Source organism: Topomyia yanbarensis, chromosome 2 (genome assembly GCF_030247195.1).
Source record: "Topomyia yanbarensis strain Yona2022 chromosome 2, ASM3024719v1, whole genome shotgun sequence".
NCBI lineage: Eukaryota > Metazoa > Arthropoda > Insecta > Diptera > Culicidae > Topomyia > Topomyia yanbarensis.
The window spans coordinates 259,161,415-259,182,462 of record NC_080671.1 but is presented as its reverse complement, the minus strand read 5'-3'; the positions used below and the strand labels follow the sequence as shown (position 1 = coordinate 259,182,462).

General features: G+C 40.8%; 1 protein-coding gene across 1 annotated transcript; it reads right to left on the bottom strand.

The window, feature by feature from the left end:
* Window positions 1-19,855: 19,855 nt before the first annotated feature.
* On the bottom strand, window positions 19,856-21,048 carry LOC131680272 (uncharacterized). Its single transcript, XM_058960991.1, has 2 exons — window positions 19,926-21,048; window positions 19,856-19,881 (listed from the first exon to the last, which is right to left on the bottom strand). The coding sequence occupies exons 1-2, from the start codon at window positions 21,046-21,048 to the stop codon at window positions 19,856-19,858; spliced, it is 1,149 nt and encodes a 382-aa protein (XP_058816974.1).

Genomic DNA, 21,048 nt, shown 5'->3' with positions numbered 1-21,048 from the left:
AGGAACCGAGAGTTAAATCAAAGCTCATAGATCGTGCCACTCCATAAACCAAGCGAGGCTCCGAGATAGAGCAGAAAGAGGTGCGACGAAAGCGCAACGAACCCCCCCACGAAGTAATACGATGACGTAATTCCGTGGAGAAGAAGGGCGTAAAAAGTAAGGAATGTTTTTAGTGCTTAGGCACGAACGTGAGTCGTGAGTCCCACACAGTGCCAATACACTACAGGCCAGGCTTTTGAAGCTTTTTTAACCTTACTATAATAAAACACACACATACATACACACACAGACATTTGCCGATCTCGACGAACTGAATCGAATGGTGTATGACCCTCGGCCCTCCGGGCCTCGGTTAAAAAGTCGATTTTTACAGTGATTACATAGCCTTTCTTTATATGAGAGAGGCAAAAAGACCCATAAGCCCATTCGGTCTCCTCGATTCACCACTATCAAGGCGTAATGCAATAATCATTTTAAAGCAGTTGTCTGTCATAGGTTCTTTAACACTGATGCACAAATATGCTAGATGATGTTTGCAATACCGCCAAACCCGTCAACCTAGAGGAGGGAAATATAATTTAAAATACTAATTAAACCAATGTAATTCAATTGCAAAGCTCACTTATGTCTCGTAGTGAATTAATGGTAAATTACTATCATTACATCATTGAGTAGCGCTTCTCTTCTTCAGAAAATTTGCCAAGATAAGATCTAAAGGATGTGACTGTATGGAGAGCAGTTAGCCTAGTCATATACGGTATGCAAACTAGGCTGGTTAGACGTTCCACTTATGTTTATGTACCCTGGCAACTAACTTCCTTGACCATTGCTGAGCGGATCTCCTTTTTCAAGTTTTCATGATCATGAGATAAAACAGCTAAAAATATTGTTTGAACTAGCACCATCCAGTAGATGAATTATTCTAAAGTAACCTGACCACTATCGCAACTAGTATTCAAAATCACTGCTGAAGGCATGAGCCTCCTGAATTATTATAATCTCCCTCTAGTGCCCAAATTTTTATTTGGCTTGAAAAAACTTTTGTAGGTGGGTTTCGTGATGAGAAAAACGAAAATAATGTTGATTATTCATGTAAGCAATGGATTTTTCATTAAAGCCTTAAAATAAGTAGGCCGCCTAGAGGCGGTGTTGGGCACCTGGGCGAATAAAAAAAAAATTTTCTTCTAGTTACTTCAACATAAGCGAATTCAGATGGTTTATATTTTGGACTCCATCAGAACGCAAATTACCCAAGCTAAGGAGTACTTCTCTAGTGCTTTGATTGTTCATTTATTGACTTCTAATTTATAGTAGGGGAGACCAGTGTCTGCTGGCGATGGTTTCACTAACCATGTTTCAGTTTTTAATTTAAGAAGATCGTATAAAAGAGAATTTTCGAGATTCTTCAGGTGAAATTCCGAAGTAAACAAACAAAAAAGAACAAAATTTTTTGTGGTTACGTTTATTGTACATACGGCCACGGAAAGTTTTCGCGCGCTATCGAAAAATTTAGTCATTCGTGGAATAGCTTTGAACTAGCTCTAAATAATAAAAATGCTGGAATTTAGAAACTTCACCTAGGGTAATGAGCCTATTTTCGCCCTAACCATGTGAAGCCTTCATTGTTCAACGCATTGGAAAGCAAAGATACTGGTGCCAATGCATACGCATTGCACCAATTGTATTCCGAGTAATTAATTAAATGGTGAGGCACTCTCTCTAATACGACTAAAATGGGCACTTCACTCTAATATCCTCAAAAACTTAACGCTTACCGTGAACGAAACAGAATGTAATGCAACATAAGTACATGGGATAATGTATTACACAGCACTTGAAGTGCAAGACTATAAACAGCGCCGTTTGTCTAATACAAAAGGAGAAATTCCGCCAACTTACCCCAGACTCCTCTAAATATAATTAAATGAGAAGGACATCCATATTCTAATAGCTGCATTCACCCAAAGATTTTAAAACATGCTTCTTTTCAGCTAAAATTGAACATAAAGCTAGTTTCGGTACGATAAGTAATCACAAAAGACTTTGATATTTTTTTGGCCGAGGTGCCCAACACCACCTTTAGGCGGGCAAAGTGTTTTACCAAAAAAGCTAAACTTCCGAATTATTCCACTAAGCCAATTCACATCTACAGTAAAATGCTACTAACAGGCTACTCAAAAATATTTTTTTTTAGTTATTAAAATTTCCAAAAATAGTTAAAATTTGTTTAGTGAAGATTACCACTAAACACAAAATAGTTTTTTTCCACGTTTTCATCGAATTTTCAACTTTGAGCTTCAATTGCCTTTAACAGAAAGCTAAGATTATTCAATCAATTTGTGTGTATGAAAGGTGTGAGCGTTGGGAAGAAATATTAGTGCGGATGACAACATACAATCATGTTTTAGCAGTTTTATTAAGATTTTTAAAGAGACCGCCTAGAGGTGGTGTTGGGAACTAGAGGGTTAAGATGCAGAAGTTCAGTATATTTGTTTGGTCTATAGCATTGCCCATTGAAAAAATCCAAACAAATCAGTTTACAATCAAGAAGCTGTTAATTTATTTTTAAAATTATGATTGTATGCGCAACCACCACCTGGTGAGTGATTTTAAAATTATTCTTTCAGTAATTCTTAGACCTCCTGAAAAAATGCTAAGTCCCCACCATTCCAAATTACCATAATCTTGAGATACAGAGGTTCAAAAATCTTACTATTCATAACTATCGCGCAGCTGGTTAATTTTAAATCAATCTATTCACCATCGGAAAGCATTCCTTGGAATTTCACCGAAAACACGGACTTCTTAAATTATTAGATTTTCGAGAGCGTTATCAACTGCACATAATCGCAAGTCGGTCCCATGTTCTCTGGGATTCTTTATCTACATATGACTGACTTGCGATTTTGTGCAGTCTACCATGTACTCAAAATATGTAGACACACCACATAGTTTATCATCATTTTTCCAAAGACACCCTTTCCAGATGATCATGCTCTTGAGACACAGACCGTTAAAAAAATCGAAGATAAAATTCCGCAATAATTATATATAGTAGCAAGGCTAGAGTATTACGTAATTTTAAATTATAGTGCTGTGGAATGTATTGGTACACGGCCATGAATGATACATATATTTACCAACATTTTACACAAGTTTTATGTGGTTATAGGATAATACAAGCTCCCTATGAAAATCACCTACACTGTGGAAGTTTATTTACTAAACCGAAACTAGGCCAAAGGGTCCACGCCAGCTACTACACCAACGGTAGAAGAGCTTATCCCCTTCGCATTCATCCCGAAGTAGAGCTTATTTGACAAATATACAATCCTGTAATCAACAATCAAAATAAGTATGTATAATATTAGTCAGTATTCGATTAAACCTTTTTCATTAGTGAAGTTTTTTTCAAACAGCTACCACGTCAAGATAATTTTTTTCCGAAGCAGCTATCATTACAGTTCTGCCGTCACGTACGACTCGTTCATATTAGCTGCATACACAATTAAACACATTGGAAGAGCATTCTCGGGAACCGTATGGTGTCTTTTCTGTACTATCGTGCTGCTTGCAGTTCAGATAGTTACTATCTGCTGGCGATAGTACATTCAAATACATGCAACCTACATTTAACAGCGATTATCCATCAGAATTTGCAGGCACGAACGGCCAATGCACTGTCGTGAGGTATTCAATGGTATATATACCACTTGTTGACTGATATTTATTTCAAAATATTTTTTTAACACAATAGACCTTTTATAGACACAATAGAATTTTATATGATAGGATGCTTCCTTTTTATCCCCAATTCGTTACTGCCTATTGCCGCGATGATTTGGTACCTCTAACTATTGAAAAAAATCAAAAATGGTGCAAGCTGCTCATTTAACCCCATATTCTGAATACCTATCTTACCTTGTTTCCCCGTATTTTTACACCATTTGGATGAATTTCCTGTGGGGAATACTAAAAGGATGCCAGATCTGCATATATATATATATATATATATATATATATATATATATATATATATATATATATATATATATATATATATATATATATATATATATATATATATATATATATATATATATATATATATATATATATATATATATATATATATATATATATATATATATATATATATATATATATATATATATATATATATATATATATATATATATATATATATATATATATTAGTAAATCTGCAGATTTTGCATTTTTACTGCAGATCTTTTGCAGATTACAAATATTTAGCAGAAAAAAGCCTATGCCAGCCAATTTAGACACCAGCCTTCAACATTTTTGATCATTTAAATTATATACATACTACATTTCTACGTCGCATTTATTGAAGATTTTTGTTGCAATCTGCAGACTTTTATATTTTTACTGCAGGCTATTGTTTAAATAGACCTGGCATCACTGATGCTGAAATGATTCATTCATATACCTGTCAAAAATATAGAGCACTAGCTAATACCCATCGCGCGTTGCTGCGACTTTCGTCGAAATATGAGGAAAACACAATTTGTTCAAAAGCGCCATCTGTCGGGCAGATAATCCCCAACCAATTGCACATAAACACGCTCCATAACAAACGCCTACTATGTACAAATTTTTACGGAAATCGGTTAAGCCGTTTCGGTGTCTATAAATCATATACATACAAACATTGACTTTTATATATATAGATAGATAGATAGATAGATAGATAGATAGATAGATTGTATGAAAATGTATAACCTCACTTTTCTGACAGTTTCGGTGTGCTTGTTTACCTAAGACTTGTTTACACGGACTTTTAAAATTTACATTACTTGAATACTTTCGATGCTCTTTGAAAGAATATCAACTCAAGAGGGATGAGGATTGGAACAATGGTAACCTGGTTCATACATTGACCAATCGGCGCTGGATGTAAAACCCGGTGGCATATGCTGAATCGCAAGATCAAATATTGGGCTATAAAACGATTGTTTTCTGGATGATGGATCCTTATCACATTTGTACACATTTGTTTGTTTGCTCGTGGGTTAATTCCTAACAAGATGATCCGATTGATTATTCATTTTAGGTGGTGAAGTTTACCTGAACTTTATAGGTAACGAATTCGGTCGATGATAAGTTGTTGAAATGATTTTGATCGTTCCATGCACTACAACGAAGAACGTTTCCATTGGTCAGAATGCCTACCAGCGTATGATAGCTGCAAACATGAGGACAACAAGTTTACCGCTTTCGAATGGAACAATTATCTATTATTCGTGTTCAAGTTCCATTACAGCAAAAGTTTCGTCGATTATCGCATTGTCGTTGATTTAGCCGGCAAATGCAAAATAGCGCTCGGCACTGACGATAAGGAGTAAGAAGGATTTGATTGGAGTGATAATAATGCAGAGCATTAAACATTCTGATTATCAGGGAGGAGAAATTATATGTAAATTTATATTATATCCCGAGTTGCCATCATTTTGGCACCGCAATAAAGCTATCTGCTGTCTTGTTCAAATTGGCACGAAATAACTAGGCAGCAAATGATAAATTTCATAGTCAATTTATTTACTTTTTCGGAAGGATAAGTAATTAGTATGTTGTGAATATATGTGTCGCCGGTGCCGTGTGTTATGGTGGTACCGGACGGAACCGTTGGTCAGCAGACCGTCCTTGTCGTACTGGTCATAGATGCGACGTTTTTTCTCATCTGATAGCACTTGACATGTTTCGGAGATCTGTCTTAACGCTCTCTACTTAGCGCAGGATACGCGAAACCACTGCTAGCTTTCGAAAGAAAATTCCTAGCTGCTGCTACCCTATCAGTCTCTCTCTCGGCTGAGGACTACAATTTCGGTCGATTAAATTATGCTATGAAAATTGTACTTCCTGGAATTTCATCTAACGAGGTCAATTCATTGTGAGGAATTTCGCTGCGTTCCAATATTGCTTGCCTCTGTAGGTGATGATGTGTGTGGATTCACTTCGGCAGCCAGCTCTTATGTTTTGGATAATTTTGCTATCTTATTCTGCTGAATAAATTATCTGCCTAAAGCCTCTACGTTATACTACGGTCACTTTAAAAACGCTCTGCTGTTTAATCTTGTAGCTCTCGGCAAGTCAGTCCTGGCACTCTTCTCGAATATTCCTGGCACTATACCGCTGACGTCGCACTTATGACGGTGATCAAACTTGGCGAGAGTGGCAGTGGTTTCATCGGAATTGTTCACTCGACAAGCAGTAAGTGCAAGGACTCTGCTACTTATGCCTGAGCCCCTCATTGAATCCTTCGTCCTGCCGGAGTGTTAGCTTCGTCCGATACCGGAGCGTATTGCTGAACCGAAGCAGTCTGCTACTGGCGCTGCTTCCTTCGAATCGGAATCGCTGAATATTCCCGTTAGCCGAATGTCAAACGTGGCCGAAGGCAAACCGATTGCAGCAACACCACCAGCCGTAGCTGACCTTTTAGCCTTTAATCCAAGTCCCTGCCATTGGCATAGCGACAGACGAGTGCGGCGCAGGCTGGACCATCGGTTGACTCGGTGCCGGACGGGGCGAAACAGCTGCAACAGGAGCGGACCTAGTATGGGGTGTAAAGGTCATCAATTGCCATAGATCACCAAAATGCTCTGCGACTAATATTGTGAACAAAACAAACCAAATGAAATTGATCGCAACAACGATAAAATAATCTAAATTCTACCCAAACATTTGAAACATTTGAAAAGGGTCTAACTGCCAAACGTAAACCTTGAGAAAAAGGCAAAAGAAGCTTTGGTCGAATTCATTATTATTTAAAAATTTAATACTGTTTTATTGAGTTTGATTGCGCATATTGTTTACATCAGACACTCTCCTTAATTCATTGAGTACGTATTTCACTGCCTTTATAATCCTTTTGGAATCAGTTACAATAATCCTTTATAGTAATTTTATGATAAGCGTATTGCTAGTTAGGACTTTTGTATCAGCCGGGCCCTTCTATAATTTGTTATAAAATCATTAACAAAATTCTTCAAATTCCATTTTTGCGTTATGTTTATGCACATGGCCAGATAGATAGTTTTTAACTGGGACGTGACGTGTGGATACGAAAAAACCTAATGTCAATTGCAGCCTGGAGGAGCTGTCAAATGCAGTCAAAGAGAACCGTCAAATGCAGTCAGGGGGAACTGACAAATGTAGCCAGTCCATTTAAAATATGTGAGGAAGAAAGAGTGGCTATGCAAGACAAGAGATCAAATGAACAGAAAAAAAGAAAACATATATCCACAGGTTTTGTCTCAGGATTTTAATAGAGAACATGAAAATTCGATTTGTTTGCATTTGGCAGTGGGCCTTTTTCAAATGTTTGGCTAGAAATTCCTTACTTCTACAATGAATCATATACAAGAAAAGTAAAAATGTTAAATTTAACGGAACAATGTATGATGCCGACATCAAATAAAAAATTACAGCTGAGCGACCTTGTTTGGAAAGTGTTAACATTTGGCAGCGAACCAAACCAAGTTTCTCATACTATGATCGAATCAACAAAAATTCCAAGACCATGTAAACAATCTCTTTGAACTGTCAAAAAAGTGAGGTTAAACATTATCATGCACTGTTCTCCACCGAGAGGTTCACTTTAGTTTGTTTACATAACCAATGAACTTTGTACCGCGACTCACCACTTCATTTGCCGCGTTGCCAGGAACTCAAGCAAAAATATTCAAAACAGTGTTGCCCAAACACACATTTTGAGTCCCACCATTCTTGCAAAGGTGAAAAAAATACTCAACATTCTTGCATTTTTCAAATTTAAAAAAATCATTAAAAAATCACGATAGCTCAAAATAGTCTCATTTCAACGGCAATATTCTTAAAAATGTGTAGTCTTATGTGTAGTCTTTTGAATAAAAATAAGAAAAAAAAGGGAGTTAGGTCGGACGAGAAAGGTCTATTACCGTAATAAACCTCATCAAAACATTAAATTTCACGAAAACGAACATTGAAATCAACAAAACAAATCAATCTAAACGTCAACACTATTTTTTTCTTCTGTCAAAATTTCGTGCCTTCAGTGCGAAATAATAGAGTGTGGAAACTATTTTCGCCCTATTTCTATTATCGCCCTACCCATTTGAAGCTGTTACTTAGAGCAGCGTCTGCCATCTTTGTTCAACGCATTGGCCCATATGGTAGTGCGAAAATAGGAGCATTCGATTCGAGTTTTCGTGGCGCTCAAACAGAAGTATTTCCCCATTCTCAGGACATTTTTGGTATTAAATTGGTTCTTGGGAACGAAGCAAGGATACTGATGCCAATTTATGTGCATTTCAGCGACTGTAGACTGCGTAATTAATAGAATAGTGTGGCACCCTCCCTAATGGGGCGAAAATTAAGTCTTTACCCTACATCCGATCAATATTTCGCAACGAAAAATCTAACCGTATTGACAGCACTTAGAAAGAAACGCTACCTCGCGGAAAAAATAATAACTAGTTCATTCTTCGAGCAGTGTCTCGACTAACTACATTTTTTCGAGCAGTTTCCGCGAGAACTGCATACCGCTTACGAAATCGAAACGAAAAATTTTTTCGCGAGCATTTCGCGGCGTTTTTTATGCATAGGTTTTGCATAGTAAATTTCATTTCGCAAGAGGTGTATACTTAGCTTAAACAATGTTTTTAGCGGACCCTACACGAGACAAGGATATTGGTAATAACTGCTTCAATACGTCAATCCCATTTGATTTCAAGGATCAATATTTTTACATCATCAATATGTTGATCAATATTTGATTTATTGACAATATTTCAGCTCGTCTAGCATCGGCTTTTGACAGGTATGAATGAAATATTTCAGCATCAGTTATGCTAGTTCAATTTGTGCAATCGCCTGCAGAAAAAAATTAAACTCTGTACATTCTCTCTAATGTCTGCAAGAGATTTTAAACCTAAAAGTAGTGTAATAATCTATGAAATGATTATAAATGGTCAATACTGGTTACAAATTGCAGTCAAAAACTTACTGTCTGCAAAAAATCTGCAGGTAAATTGAAAAATTTACAGATTTACTGATATATCGGCAGACCTGACATCCTTGATTATATTCCCCACTCAGAATTCATCCGATTGGTGTATAAATACGGGAAAATGAGGTAAGATAAGCTATCAGAATGTAGGGTTAAATAGGCAATTTGCCTCTTTTTTGATTTTTTCAATAGTTAGAGGCACCAAATCATCGCGACAATATGCATTATGAATTTGGGGATAAAAAAGTAAGCATTTCAGCAAATAAAATTTTTTGACGAGAAAGGTCTATTCTCATCCCTCTTGAATTAATATTCTTCCAAAGAGCACACTGAAAAAAATCCAAACGGTTATTCTATTTGCTTCAAACCGCTTAAAATTCATATGAATAAGAAATGCTATTGTTATCACGCGCACACATACCTTCTATGTGTCAAGTGTATAAACTATGTATGCACACACATAAGTTATATGTGCACATTGTTATACAATGGGGTTTTATGTGCCTAATAGTTATGAAATGTGAATGTAAGATTAATATTTCTTGTAAATACACACATTAGGTTTATGAGCCAGCAAATAGTGCCTATATGCCTCCGTTAATTGCAAAAATCTATGTGTAAAATCAATAGGCATAGCGTTTACTTTTTTTGAGTGCACTGAAAGTATACACTCAAGTAGTGTAAATTTTAAAAGTCCATGTAAACAAGTCTTAGGTAAACAAGCTCTCTGAACTGTCAGAAAAGTGAGGTTATACATTTACATACAATAGACTTTTCTACGGCTCATGTACGTACACATCACATGACACAAATACTACATCACAAGCTGGTGGAAAATAATAAACAAAGACGGCAAAAGTAAATGGGATTGTTTTCAACCAGGAAACTTCATTAGTGTTCGTGAGAACGGTCACAAACCTCAATGTTCTATGTTTTTCACAGGTATATGAATGAATCACTTCAGCATCAGTGATGCCAGGTCTATTTAAACAATAGCCTGCAGTAAAAATATAAAAGTCTGCAGATTGCAACAAAAATCTGTTATCAATTTGACATAGAAATGTAGTATGTTGATATTTTAAATGATCAAAAATGTTGTAGTCTGGTGTAAATTGGCTGTCATAGGCTTTGTTCTGCTAAATATTTGTAATTTGCAAAAGATCTGCAGCGAAAATGCATAATCTGCAGATTTACTAATATATATGCAGATCTGGCATCCTTTTAGTATTCCCCACAAGAAAATTCATCCAAATGGTGTAAAAATACGGGGAAACAGGGCAAGATAGGTATTCAGAATATTGGGTTAAATGAGCAGCTCGCACTATTTTTGATTTTTGCAATAGTTAGAGGTATCAAATCATCGCGGCAATGGGCAGTAACGAATCGGGGATAGAAAAGGAAGCATCCTAGAATATAAAAATTATTGACGAAAAAGGTCTATTAGAATGATATTCACAGTTCATTTTGAATTCAAATTGAAGTATTTCAACCAATTTTTTAATCAAAGTTTAAAATAACTATCATGGCACCAGTTACAAACGATGGTTCAACCACTTCAAACTTATTTTCTTTTGTGCATTAAATATTATGTCACTACAAAAAGCTCTACATCATCGGCCGAACTCCGCTAGCGAATGACGGATCTCAATAGTGGCATGTCTGTAATAATATACGTACATGGAACTATTGAGAACCAGAGCTACAGGTCCCAAGCCCTGGTAAAGGAGGATGGTTGTGATGATCTGGACCGAGGTCACCACCTAAAGCAAGATAGGTCATAACCCCAATTCCAAGGCGTGAAGCGACCCGTGCCGAGGGATGAGTGATCGAGGGGGTGAAAAAGATGCTCGATCGTTAACGGAGCCTGTGGGGTACCTGGGCAACCCCCCAGGTAAGCGTCCCTTACCACGTTAATGCGGAGCTCTGGCGTGGCGGACATTTATTCTCGCGCTACTCGTGGGATCAAACATGAAGTAAACAAACGGAGGTGCCAAACCCTTTTGCTAGAGGTGGTTTGGCGAGGTCTCTCCCCCGTGGGGAGAGTAGTGGAGCGACGAGTGCTGCATCTGAAAGCACCGGTGACCCCTCAGAAGTGGTAGGAAATAGCCCTACCAACGCACTGGACGGGCCACTATCCGCGATGCGCAAAGTGATGGAGCAGCTCGATTCAATAATCGAGTTCACTAGCGCAAAGCAAAAGGGTTAAATAGGCAATTTGCCTCTTTTTTGATTTTTTCAATAGTTAGAGGCACCAAATCATCGCGACAATATGCATTATGAATTTGGGGATAAAAAAGTAAACATTTCAGCAAATAAAATTTTTTGACGAGAAAGGTCTATTCTCATCCCTCTTGAATTAATATTCTTCCAAAGAGCACACTGAAAAAAATCCAAACGGTTATTCTATTTGCTTCAAACCGCTTAAAATTCATATGAATAAGAAATGCTATTGTTATCACGCGCACACATACCTTCTATGTGTCAAGTGTATAAACTATGTATGCACACACATAAGTTATATGTGCACATTGTTATACAATGGGGTTTTATGTGCCTAATAGTTATGAAATGTGAATGTAAGATTAATATTTCTTGTAAATACACACATTAGGTTTATGAGCCAGCAAATAGTGCCTATATGCCTCCGTTAATTGCAAAAATCTATGTGTAAAATCAATAGGCATAGCGTTTACTTTTTTTGAGTGCACTGAAAGTATACACTCAAGTAGTGTAAATTTTAAAAGTCCATGTAAACAAGTCTTAGGTAAACAAGCTCTCTGAACTGTCAGAAAAGTGAGGTTATACATTTACATACAATAGACTTTTCTACGGCTCATGTACGTACACATCACATGACACAAATACTACATCACAAGCTGGTGGAAAATAATAAACAAAGACGGCAAAAGTAAATGGGATTGTTTTCAACCAGGAAACTTCATTAGTGTTCGTGAGAACGGTCACAAACCTCAATGTTCTATGTTTTTCACAGGTATATGAATGAATCACTTCAGCATCAGTGATGCCAGGTCTATTTAAACAATAGCCTGCAGTAAAAATATAAAAGTCTGCAGATTGCAACAAAAATCTGTTATCAATTTGACATAGAAATGTAGTATGTTGATATTTTAAATGATCAAAAATGTTGTAGTCTGGTGTAAATTGGCTGTCATAGGCTTTGTTCTGCTAAATATTTGTAATTTGCAAAAGATCTGCAGCGAAAATGCATAATCTGCAGATTTACTAATATATATGCAGATCTGGCATCCTTTTAGTATTCCCTACAAGAAAATTCATCCAAATGGTGTAAAAATACGGGGAAACAGGGCAAGATAGGTATTCAGAATATTGGGTTAAATGAGCAGCTCGCACTATTTTTGATTTTTGCAATAGTTAGAGGTATCAAATCATCGCGGCAATGGGCAGTAACGAATCGGGGATAGAAAAGGAAGCATCCTAGAATATAAAAATTATTGACGAAAAAGGTCTATTAGAATGATATTCACAGTTCATTTTGAATTCAAATTGAAGTATTTCAACCAATTTTTTAATCAAAGTTTAAAATAACTATCATGGCACCAGTTACAAACGATGGTTCAACCACTTCAAACTTATTTTCTTTTGTGCATTAAATATTATGTCACTACAAAAAGCTCTACATCATCGGCCGAACTCCGCTAGCGAATGACGGATCTCAATAGTGGCATGTCTGTAATAATATACGTACATGGAACTATTGAGAACCAGAGCTACAGGTCCCAAGCCCTGGTAAAGGAGGATGGTTGTGATGATCTGGACCGAGGTCACCACGTAAAGCAAGATAGGTCATAACCCCAATTCCAAGGCGTGAAGCGACCCGTGCCGAGGGATGAGTGATCGAGGGGGTGAAAAAGATGCTCGATCGTTAACGGAGCCTGTGGGGTACCTGGGCAACCCCCCAGGTAAGCGTCCCTTACCACGTTAATGCGGAGCTCTGGCGTGGCGGACATTTATTCTCGCGCTACTCGTGGGATCAAACATGAAGTAAACAAACGGAGGTGCCAAACCCTTTTGCTAGAGGTGGTTTGGCGAGGTCTCTCCCCCGTGGGGAGAGTAGTGGAGCGACGAGTGCTGCATCTGAAAGCACCGGTGACCCCTCAGAAGTGGTAGGAAATAGCCCTACCAACGCACTGGACGGGCCACTATCCGCGATGCGCAAAGTGATGGAGCAGCTCGATTCAATAATCGAGTTCACTAGCGCAAAGCAAAACATAAGCAAGGAGTTAAAGCAGAGTCTCCTGGAACTCCGGAAAACTGTTCGTGTCGCAAGATAGAAACAGCAGGCTTATGCCAAGAGGGTGGAATGTCGGGAGAAGTCCGACAGAGAAACCCAGACAGTGGCCTCCAAGAGGGAGGGAAGAGAGAAGGTCGATACAGGCACTCAGACAGTGGCCTTCACCTTCTATGGAGCAGCCACGTCGCTCGAAGCGGCGGCCGAGTTCCCCTCGAAGGGAAAAGGCATGGGCAAGGGCAATCGTAAGACGGCGTCGAACGCGAAGCGCCCTAGGAAGTTGCCAGGCGAGGGTGCAAAAACCGACACCACACGGCGTGCAACCGTTAAGGCCAAACGCCGTCTGGCCGAGGTAAGCGAGGGCGAGAGTGACATCGCTGAGCAGAGTGTTGGTACCAGCAACCCGGCGCGACCGGGGCAGGGGGGCGTTAACCCCTGGACGCTGGTCACCAGGAAGAAACCGGCACCGACACCGGAGGTACCGCGGCCCGCGAAGAAAGCCAAGGACAGAGGCGAGGCCTTGTGGTTAAAAACCGACAAGGACAAATACGCCGACGTCCTAAAGTCGATGAAGGCGGCCGAAAGCCTTTCGGCCCTTGGGCAAGATGTTCGTAGCGTGAGACGCACCAACACGGGAGAAATGCTTCTGGTGCTGAAGCGAGGCGCACAATCTAGTGCGGTATACAAGGCCTTAGCCCAAGAGGTCCTTGGTGGACGGAAACCGGTAGTCATAGTGGGAGACTTTAACGCTTGGGCAGTGGAGTGGGGCAGCCGCTGTACAAATAGCAGGGGTCAAGCGCTATTGGAGGCGCTTGCGAAACTCGATACTATGCTAGCTAATAATGGCTCCGCTAGTACATTCCGTAGAAACGGGGTGGAGGCGTGGATTGACGTAAAATTTGCCAGCCCGAGTCTGGCTCCAGGCATGGAATGGAGGGTAGACGAAGGCTACACCCATAGCGATCATTTAGCAATCCGCTTTAGGCTCGACTATGATGTGCAGCATCCGAGGGCGGGAGATCCCTGTCAGGTACGCGGGTGGAAGTCCAATCACTTCGACAGCGAAGCTTTCATCGCGGCCCTGGGACTGGAGGCCAACACCGACAGTCTAAGTGGGGATGCGCTGGTAGCTGTTCTATCACGCGCGTGCGACGCCACTATGCCGAGAAAAACACTGCCAAGAAACGGTAGATGCCCGGTATACTGGTGGAGTGCCGAGATTGCAGCTCTACGGTCAGCCTGCCTCAGAGCTAGACGTAGGATGCAAAGAGCTCGCACCGAGGATGCAAGAGAGAACCGCCGTGAAGTGTTTCGAGCTGCGAAATTGGCCCTTAACAAGGCCATTAAAAGCAGCAAGAGAGCGTGTTTCGACAACCTGTGTGAGAGTGCCAACGCAAATCCGTGGGGTGACGCCTACAGGATTGTGATGGCCAAGACTAAAGGGGGCTCCTCACCCCCAGAAATGTCTCCGGACCGGTTGGCAACGATTATCGAAGTACTCTTCCCGTCTCGAGCCACAAGCCCCTGGCCACCTGCACTACGAGACAGTGCGGGCACGGCCGAAATGGTGGCTCCAGTGACGAATGAAGAACTACTCGCAGTGGCTAAATCCCTAGCAATGAACAAAGCTCCAGGGCCGGATGGAGTTCCAAACAACGCTCTCAAGGCAGCGATCATAGCGAACCCGAACATGTTCAGGCTAGCTATGCAGAGATGCCTTGACGAGTTCCGTTTCCCCGATAGATGGAAAAGGCAGAAATTGGTGCTGTTGCCGAAGCCCGGGAAGCCGCCAGGCGACCCATCGGCGTACAGACCAATCTGTCTGATCGACACGACTGGCAAACTGCTTGAGAGGATCATCCTCAACAGGCTAACCCCGTACGCGGAAGGTACGGACGATCTGTCAAGCAACCAGTTTGGCTTTCGGAAGGGTAAGTCCACAGTGGACGCTCTCAACTCAGTGATAAATACTGCCGAGATAGCGATCCAACGGAAAAGGCGAGGTATTCGATACTGTGCGTTAGTGACACTTGACGTGAAGAACGCATTCAACAGCGCAAGCTTTCGTTACACCGGCTTAGCCTACCGGTGGGTCTGTACCGCATCTTGGAAAGTTACTTCCAAAACCGCGTACTGCTATGCGAGACCGATGCCGGTCAGAAAAAGGTTCCGATTACCGCCGTAGTCCCGCAGGGCTCGATCCTAGGCCCGGTGCTATGGAACCTCAAGTATGACGGGGTTCTGAGACTGAAGTTCCCTCCTGGGGTCAAGATCGTCGGCTTTGCTAACGACGTAACCTTGGGGGTCTACGGGGAGTCAATTCCTGAGGTAGAACTAACCGCAGAACTCGCGATCAACACGGTGGAGGAATGGATGACCGCGAGAGGCCTGGAGAAGTCGCGATCACTTCACAGCGAAGTCTGAAGTCTCTCGGAGTCATTATAGACGACAAACTGACCTTCGGCAGCCATGTCGACTATACATGCAAGAGAGCGTCGACTGCTGTTGCGGCTCTATCGAGAATGATGTCCAACAGCTCAAAGGTGTGCGCCAGTAGACGTAGGTTACTGGCAGGCGTTGCCGTATCTATCCCCAGGTACGGCGGCCCGTCATGGTCAAGAGCACTGAGGGTAACCAGTTACCTACAGAAACTGGAGAGCACCTACCGCGTGATGTGCCTCAGAGTGATATCTGCCTACCGCACGGTATCACACGAGGCATCCTGCGTGATAGCGAGCATGATGCCAGTCGGGCTGGTCATTCGGGAAGATGAGGAGTGCTTTGAGCTACGTGGAAATAGGGGAGCCCGCGAGCGCACCAGGGTGACCTCGGTCGCCAGATGGCAGCGTGAGTGGGACAACTCCTGTAGGTAGGTGGACCCACCGGCTGATACCTAGCATATCGAGCTGGGTGGGAAGACCCCATGGGGAAGTTCACTTCCACCTGACACAATTCCTGTCAGGCCATGGCTGTTTCCGACAGTACCTCCACAGGTTCGGGCACGCGGAGGTCCCACTCTGCCCGGACTGCCGAGGTGTAGACGAAACTGCCGAACACATACTGTTCGTATGTCATCGGTTCGACGTCGAAAGAAGAGCAATGCTTGACGTCTGTGGCTGGGACACAACCCCTGATACCCTTATTCAGCGGATGTGTCAATCGGTGGAAAAAAAGGAACGCAGTCTCGGCTGGTACCATCCAGATTGCCAGTAGGCTAAAGGTAATCTGGCGAACCGAGCAACAGACGACGGGCACGGCTAACTAGTGATTGGTTAGCTGGATGGAAAAAGGCCAAGCGCAAAAAAGGGAGTGAATGGTCTGTTCATGCCGAGGCAGGTTTGGCGCAGCGACTGGCAACCGCGTAAGGGGTAAACCCAGCCACCCCGAAGCAAGACAGAAGAGTGAGTGTATAGGCGTATAAGTGGACTGCCTCATGCCAAGACGGGAGGGTCGTAGCGTAGTATGTTGGGACTTAGCTATCGATGCCTCATGGCGTGGCAGAGGAGTGAAAGGGTGAGCATCCAAGTCAGTCACACACGGCATGTTAAGGGTGAGCACAAAAGTCAGCCTCACATGGTATGGTAGAGGCTAGCACAAAAGTCAGCCTAGCAAGGAATGAAAAAGGTGAGCACACAAGTCAGCCTCGCATGGTATGTCAGAAGTGGGGCCTAAGAAAAATGTCCCACATGGGATGCCAGGGGGAGTGACAGAGGTACAATAGAGTGGCACGAACGAGAGTGAATCAGGTGATAGGGTGAGCACCCAAGTCATCCTCACATGGTATGGGTGGGGCGAGCACAAAAGTAAGCCTAGCAAGGAATGAGTAAGGTGAGCACACAAGTCAGCCTCGCAAGGAACGAAAAAGGTGAGCACAAAAGTCAGCCTCATGTAGGAGTGTTTGAAAGTGAATCAAAGTGCGATTGAGAGAGCACCCAAGTAAGCCTCATACAGGACGTATGAACGCGTGAGTGAGAGTGAATGAGTACATTTAGTACAGCCATCCCCCCAGAAGTAATACCGAGAGGTAGTTCCTGGGAGGAATGATGGCGGAGCCCAATGGAGTTTAGTCGGTATTAATGGCAGCGTCACCATTCGAGCCCGACACGCCCCCAGTGCACCCCGTGTGGTAGATTGGACCCTACCAATAGCACATGTACTGGGCTAGGACGTAAAGGTCTCCTCCATTGTAAAAAAACATCATCGGCCAACTATAAACTATCCACCAAGTTAAAGTTCTAAGTTCAGAAACATATCAGTTACATGGTGACAAAATTGTTCTCTCACGCTATGGAACGAGACATATGACGAAGAGAATCTATTTTACTGCAAGAAATATCGGAATGAAAAACAATTCTCCATGTTGTCTAATTTACTGATTTTCTTTAACATGAATTTGTTGTTTTTTAACATTGTCGTGTATCGCAGATCAGAACACAGCCATATAAATGACAGTATCGTTTGGTCAAAGCTTACCAAATAGTCTAGGCCGGTTTGAAAGTTAGTCCGGTTTAAATATAGTTAGTACGCGTTTGAGCATACGGCTGTAAGTTCACTAAGTCAGTTTACGCTTGTCCGGACTGGTTGCAGAATCGGGTGATTCTCATTTATAAATGCCAAAATATCCTGACTCCTGCGGTAGAAGACAAAGGGTTAAGTCGTCGGAAAACTCTAAGCTTGCTCATATAACCCTATTCCACACTTTTCTATACTTTCTCCCTTCAACTCCGTGCTCTTCCTTGTGTACTATGGCTCTTAACATTCAAATTTTTCGCACCTTCCAATCACTTGCTAATTTAATGTCGTTACAGCATAAAAAACCTGTTTTAATCCACCTAGCAGTGCAATTGTGCATTTCTCAATCATGAACACGAGAATTGTTGCGTTGTTTATATTCATTTAAAGCTTTCAAATCTATATATTACATTTTTATTATACATTACAGTTATATACAAGAAAAGAAATCATTACTCGAGTTCTGAAATTTTGAAAAAGAAAAAAACAGCTACGGTAATATTGAACTGAAAAATCTGTTTTAATCCACCTAGCGGTGCAATTGTGCCTTTCTCAATCATTAAGACGAGAATGTTTGCGTTGTTTATATTCATTAAAAGCTTTCAAATCTAGGGGCAGATCACTCTAAGAATGTATAACAAATTTGCATCAAATTAGAAAAAAATGCATTTAATTTCCATTTTTGCATCAGGTTTGCACTCCCTCGCAGAAAAGTTTGTTTAACAAACGTCCTACGCTGATCCACTTTGTTCGACGTTTTGTTAAATGTAGGGCTAGTTTTTCTGTAGGGTTTTGACGTCTTACACGCAACGCAAACAACATTGCACGCAACGCAAAATGCATTATGAATTTCTATTTTAATGGAAATAAATGCATTTAATTTCGCTGATTTTTCAAAATGCATCACAAGTGATCTGCCCCTAGTTTCAAATGCATATATATTATTATATCATTATATATGACATGACAAATATACAAGAAGAGAAATCATTATTCGAGCTCTAAAATTTTGCAAAAGAAATAACATCCACGGTAATATTGAACTGAAAAACCTGTTTCAATCCACCTAGAGGTGCAATTGTGCCTTTCTCATTTCTTGCTTTGTTTTCATCACCGCTAGCAAATTTGGTATGGACGGTCATCGATTTTTTTCGGTGAAAATTAAAACAAACTGCATTTTACCGGACGTTTCGACCTACTAACATGTTCAGTCATCCTCAGCGGCTTACTAAAATATAATATTTGTTAAAATCTAACACTAAACACAAATTTAAACAACATCACTTACATGCTAACAACGTCTACACAATGAACAATCACATTATCAACTGCTGTCTTGTCTTGTACACTCAATCTCCGTTGGTACTTTCTTCGGACGCACGGTGCTCTTCAGCTTCTCTATTAAGCCGTTGTATGCAGACCTAAACTTAATAGAGTCCCGTTGTAGATTGAACGTGTTCGACTCTCCTTTTATTTTTATTTGGAACATTTCCACTATCAACCGGGTATCGGTTCTAGGCACCTCGTCCAATATTTTAGCATTTTTAAAATCAAAAAGGTGGCCTTCATTGATTGTATGTTGTGCTAGCCCCGTACTTCCTACGCTTTTATTTTTTATATCGTTCTTATGTTGTTCCAAACGCTTTTTTAAAAATTGGCTTGTTTGTCCAATGTATGTCTTATCTGTACAGACACCGCATGGTATTTCGTAAACAACATTAGTTCGACGATCTTTTTCTATTCTGTCCTTAAGCTTACTGTGTACTGTGTCTTTAATTTTGTCAATGGTTTTAAAAGCTAGTTTTATATTATGCTGTGATAAATACCGGGCTATTTTTTCCCCCAGACCCGGTATATAAGGTGCAGAAACAAATTTCATTGTCACATCAGTGTTTTTAGGTTCAAGAGTATTGTACAATTTGTGTGTTCGTTCTTTAATAATCTTGTTGCAGAATGAACCTGGATAATTATTATTAGTGAGTATTTGTTTCACAACTTCTAGAGCATTTGAACGATAATATACTTCACTTAGTTTCAATGCCCTATCAACTAATGCTATTGCTGAATTTTTCTTATGGTTAAATGGACTCGAGGAATTATAGTCTAAATATCTGCCTTCTGAATCCTTCGGAGTCCATTCCGTGGTGAGATGGTCCTCCTCCCTCCGCACTATTGTATCCAAAAACCGTATTTGACCATCCTCCTCAAGTTCTATGGTGAACTGCAGTCGTGGGTGGAAACTGTTAAACACCTCCAGCATGCGCTCCACTTGTTCTCTTCGCACACTCGATAAACAGTCGTCAACGTACCGCCTGAAGAAAATTGGTACAATGCCTTCTTGATGCAACTGTTCCAGCGCACTTCTCTCAACCCTCTCCAACACTATGTTTGCTACCACTGGCGATAAGGGAGATCCCATTGGTAACCCAAATTTCTGCTTGAAGAAACGACCTTGATGCATGAAAAAAGTTGATGTCAACACCAACTCAAGCATTGCAATGAAGCTGCTCTCAGGAATCTTGGTGTGCTCCTCCAATTCGCCCCATCGTAGTCGTACACTTTCTATTGCGTAATCCACAGGAACATTAGTGAATAGTGAAACAACATCCAACGAAAACAACGCACACTCATTGGTTACAATGTGCTGTCGAATATCGCCGACAAATTCAAAGCTATTCACTATATGGTGATCCGTTTTACCAACAATTCCATTTAGAATGGATGACAAAAACTTCGCTGCATTGTATGTTGCTGTTCCAATCGTAGAGTTGATTAATCGTAACGGCATCACTTCTTTGTGCGTTTTCGGCAGCCCGTACACTCGTGGCGGGTTACAATTATAAACCTTTAGTTTCAGTTTTGTGCATTTATCTATCCATTCCTCTTGGCTCCATTGGTCAAACATAGCATTGATCTTTTTCAGTGTGGACGACGTGGGGTCATTCTTAATCTCTTCGTAGGTCTCCGTGTCATTCACTAACGTAAGCATCTTCGATTCATATTCAGCCTTATTCATTACAACCGTCAATTTGCCTTTATCCGCTTTCGTAACAATCAAGTCATTCCTCTCCGCTGGATATTTGCTACTTTTTATCACATCTTTCCTTATCCATTCGTTATCACTATGAAAAGGTTGCTTCAGGTAGTTGATGTGATTGATAATGGCATTGGATACTTCATTTCTGATTGTATCGGCTTGGGGATCCCAGTGAATGCAACTTTCGATTTCAGATCTCAT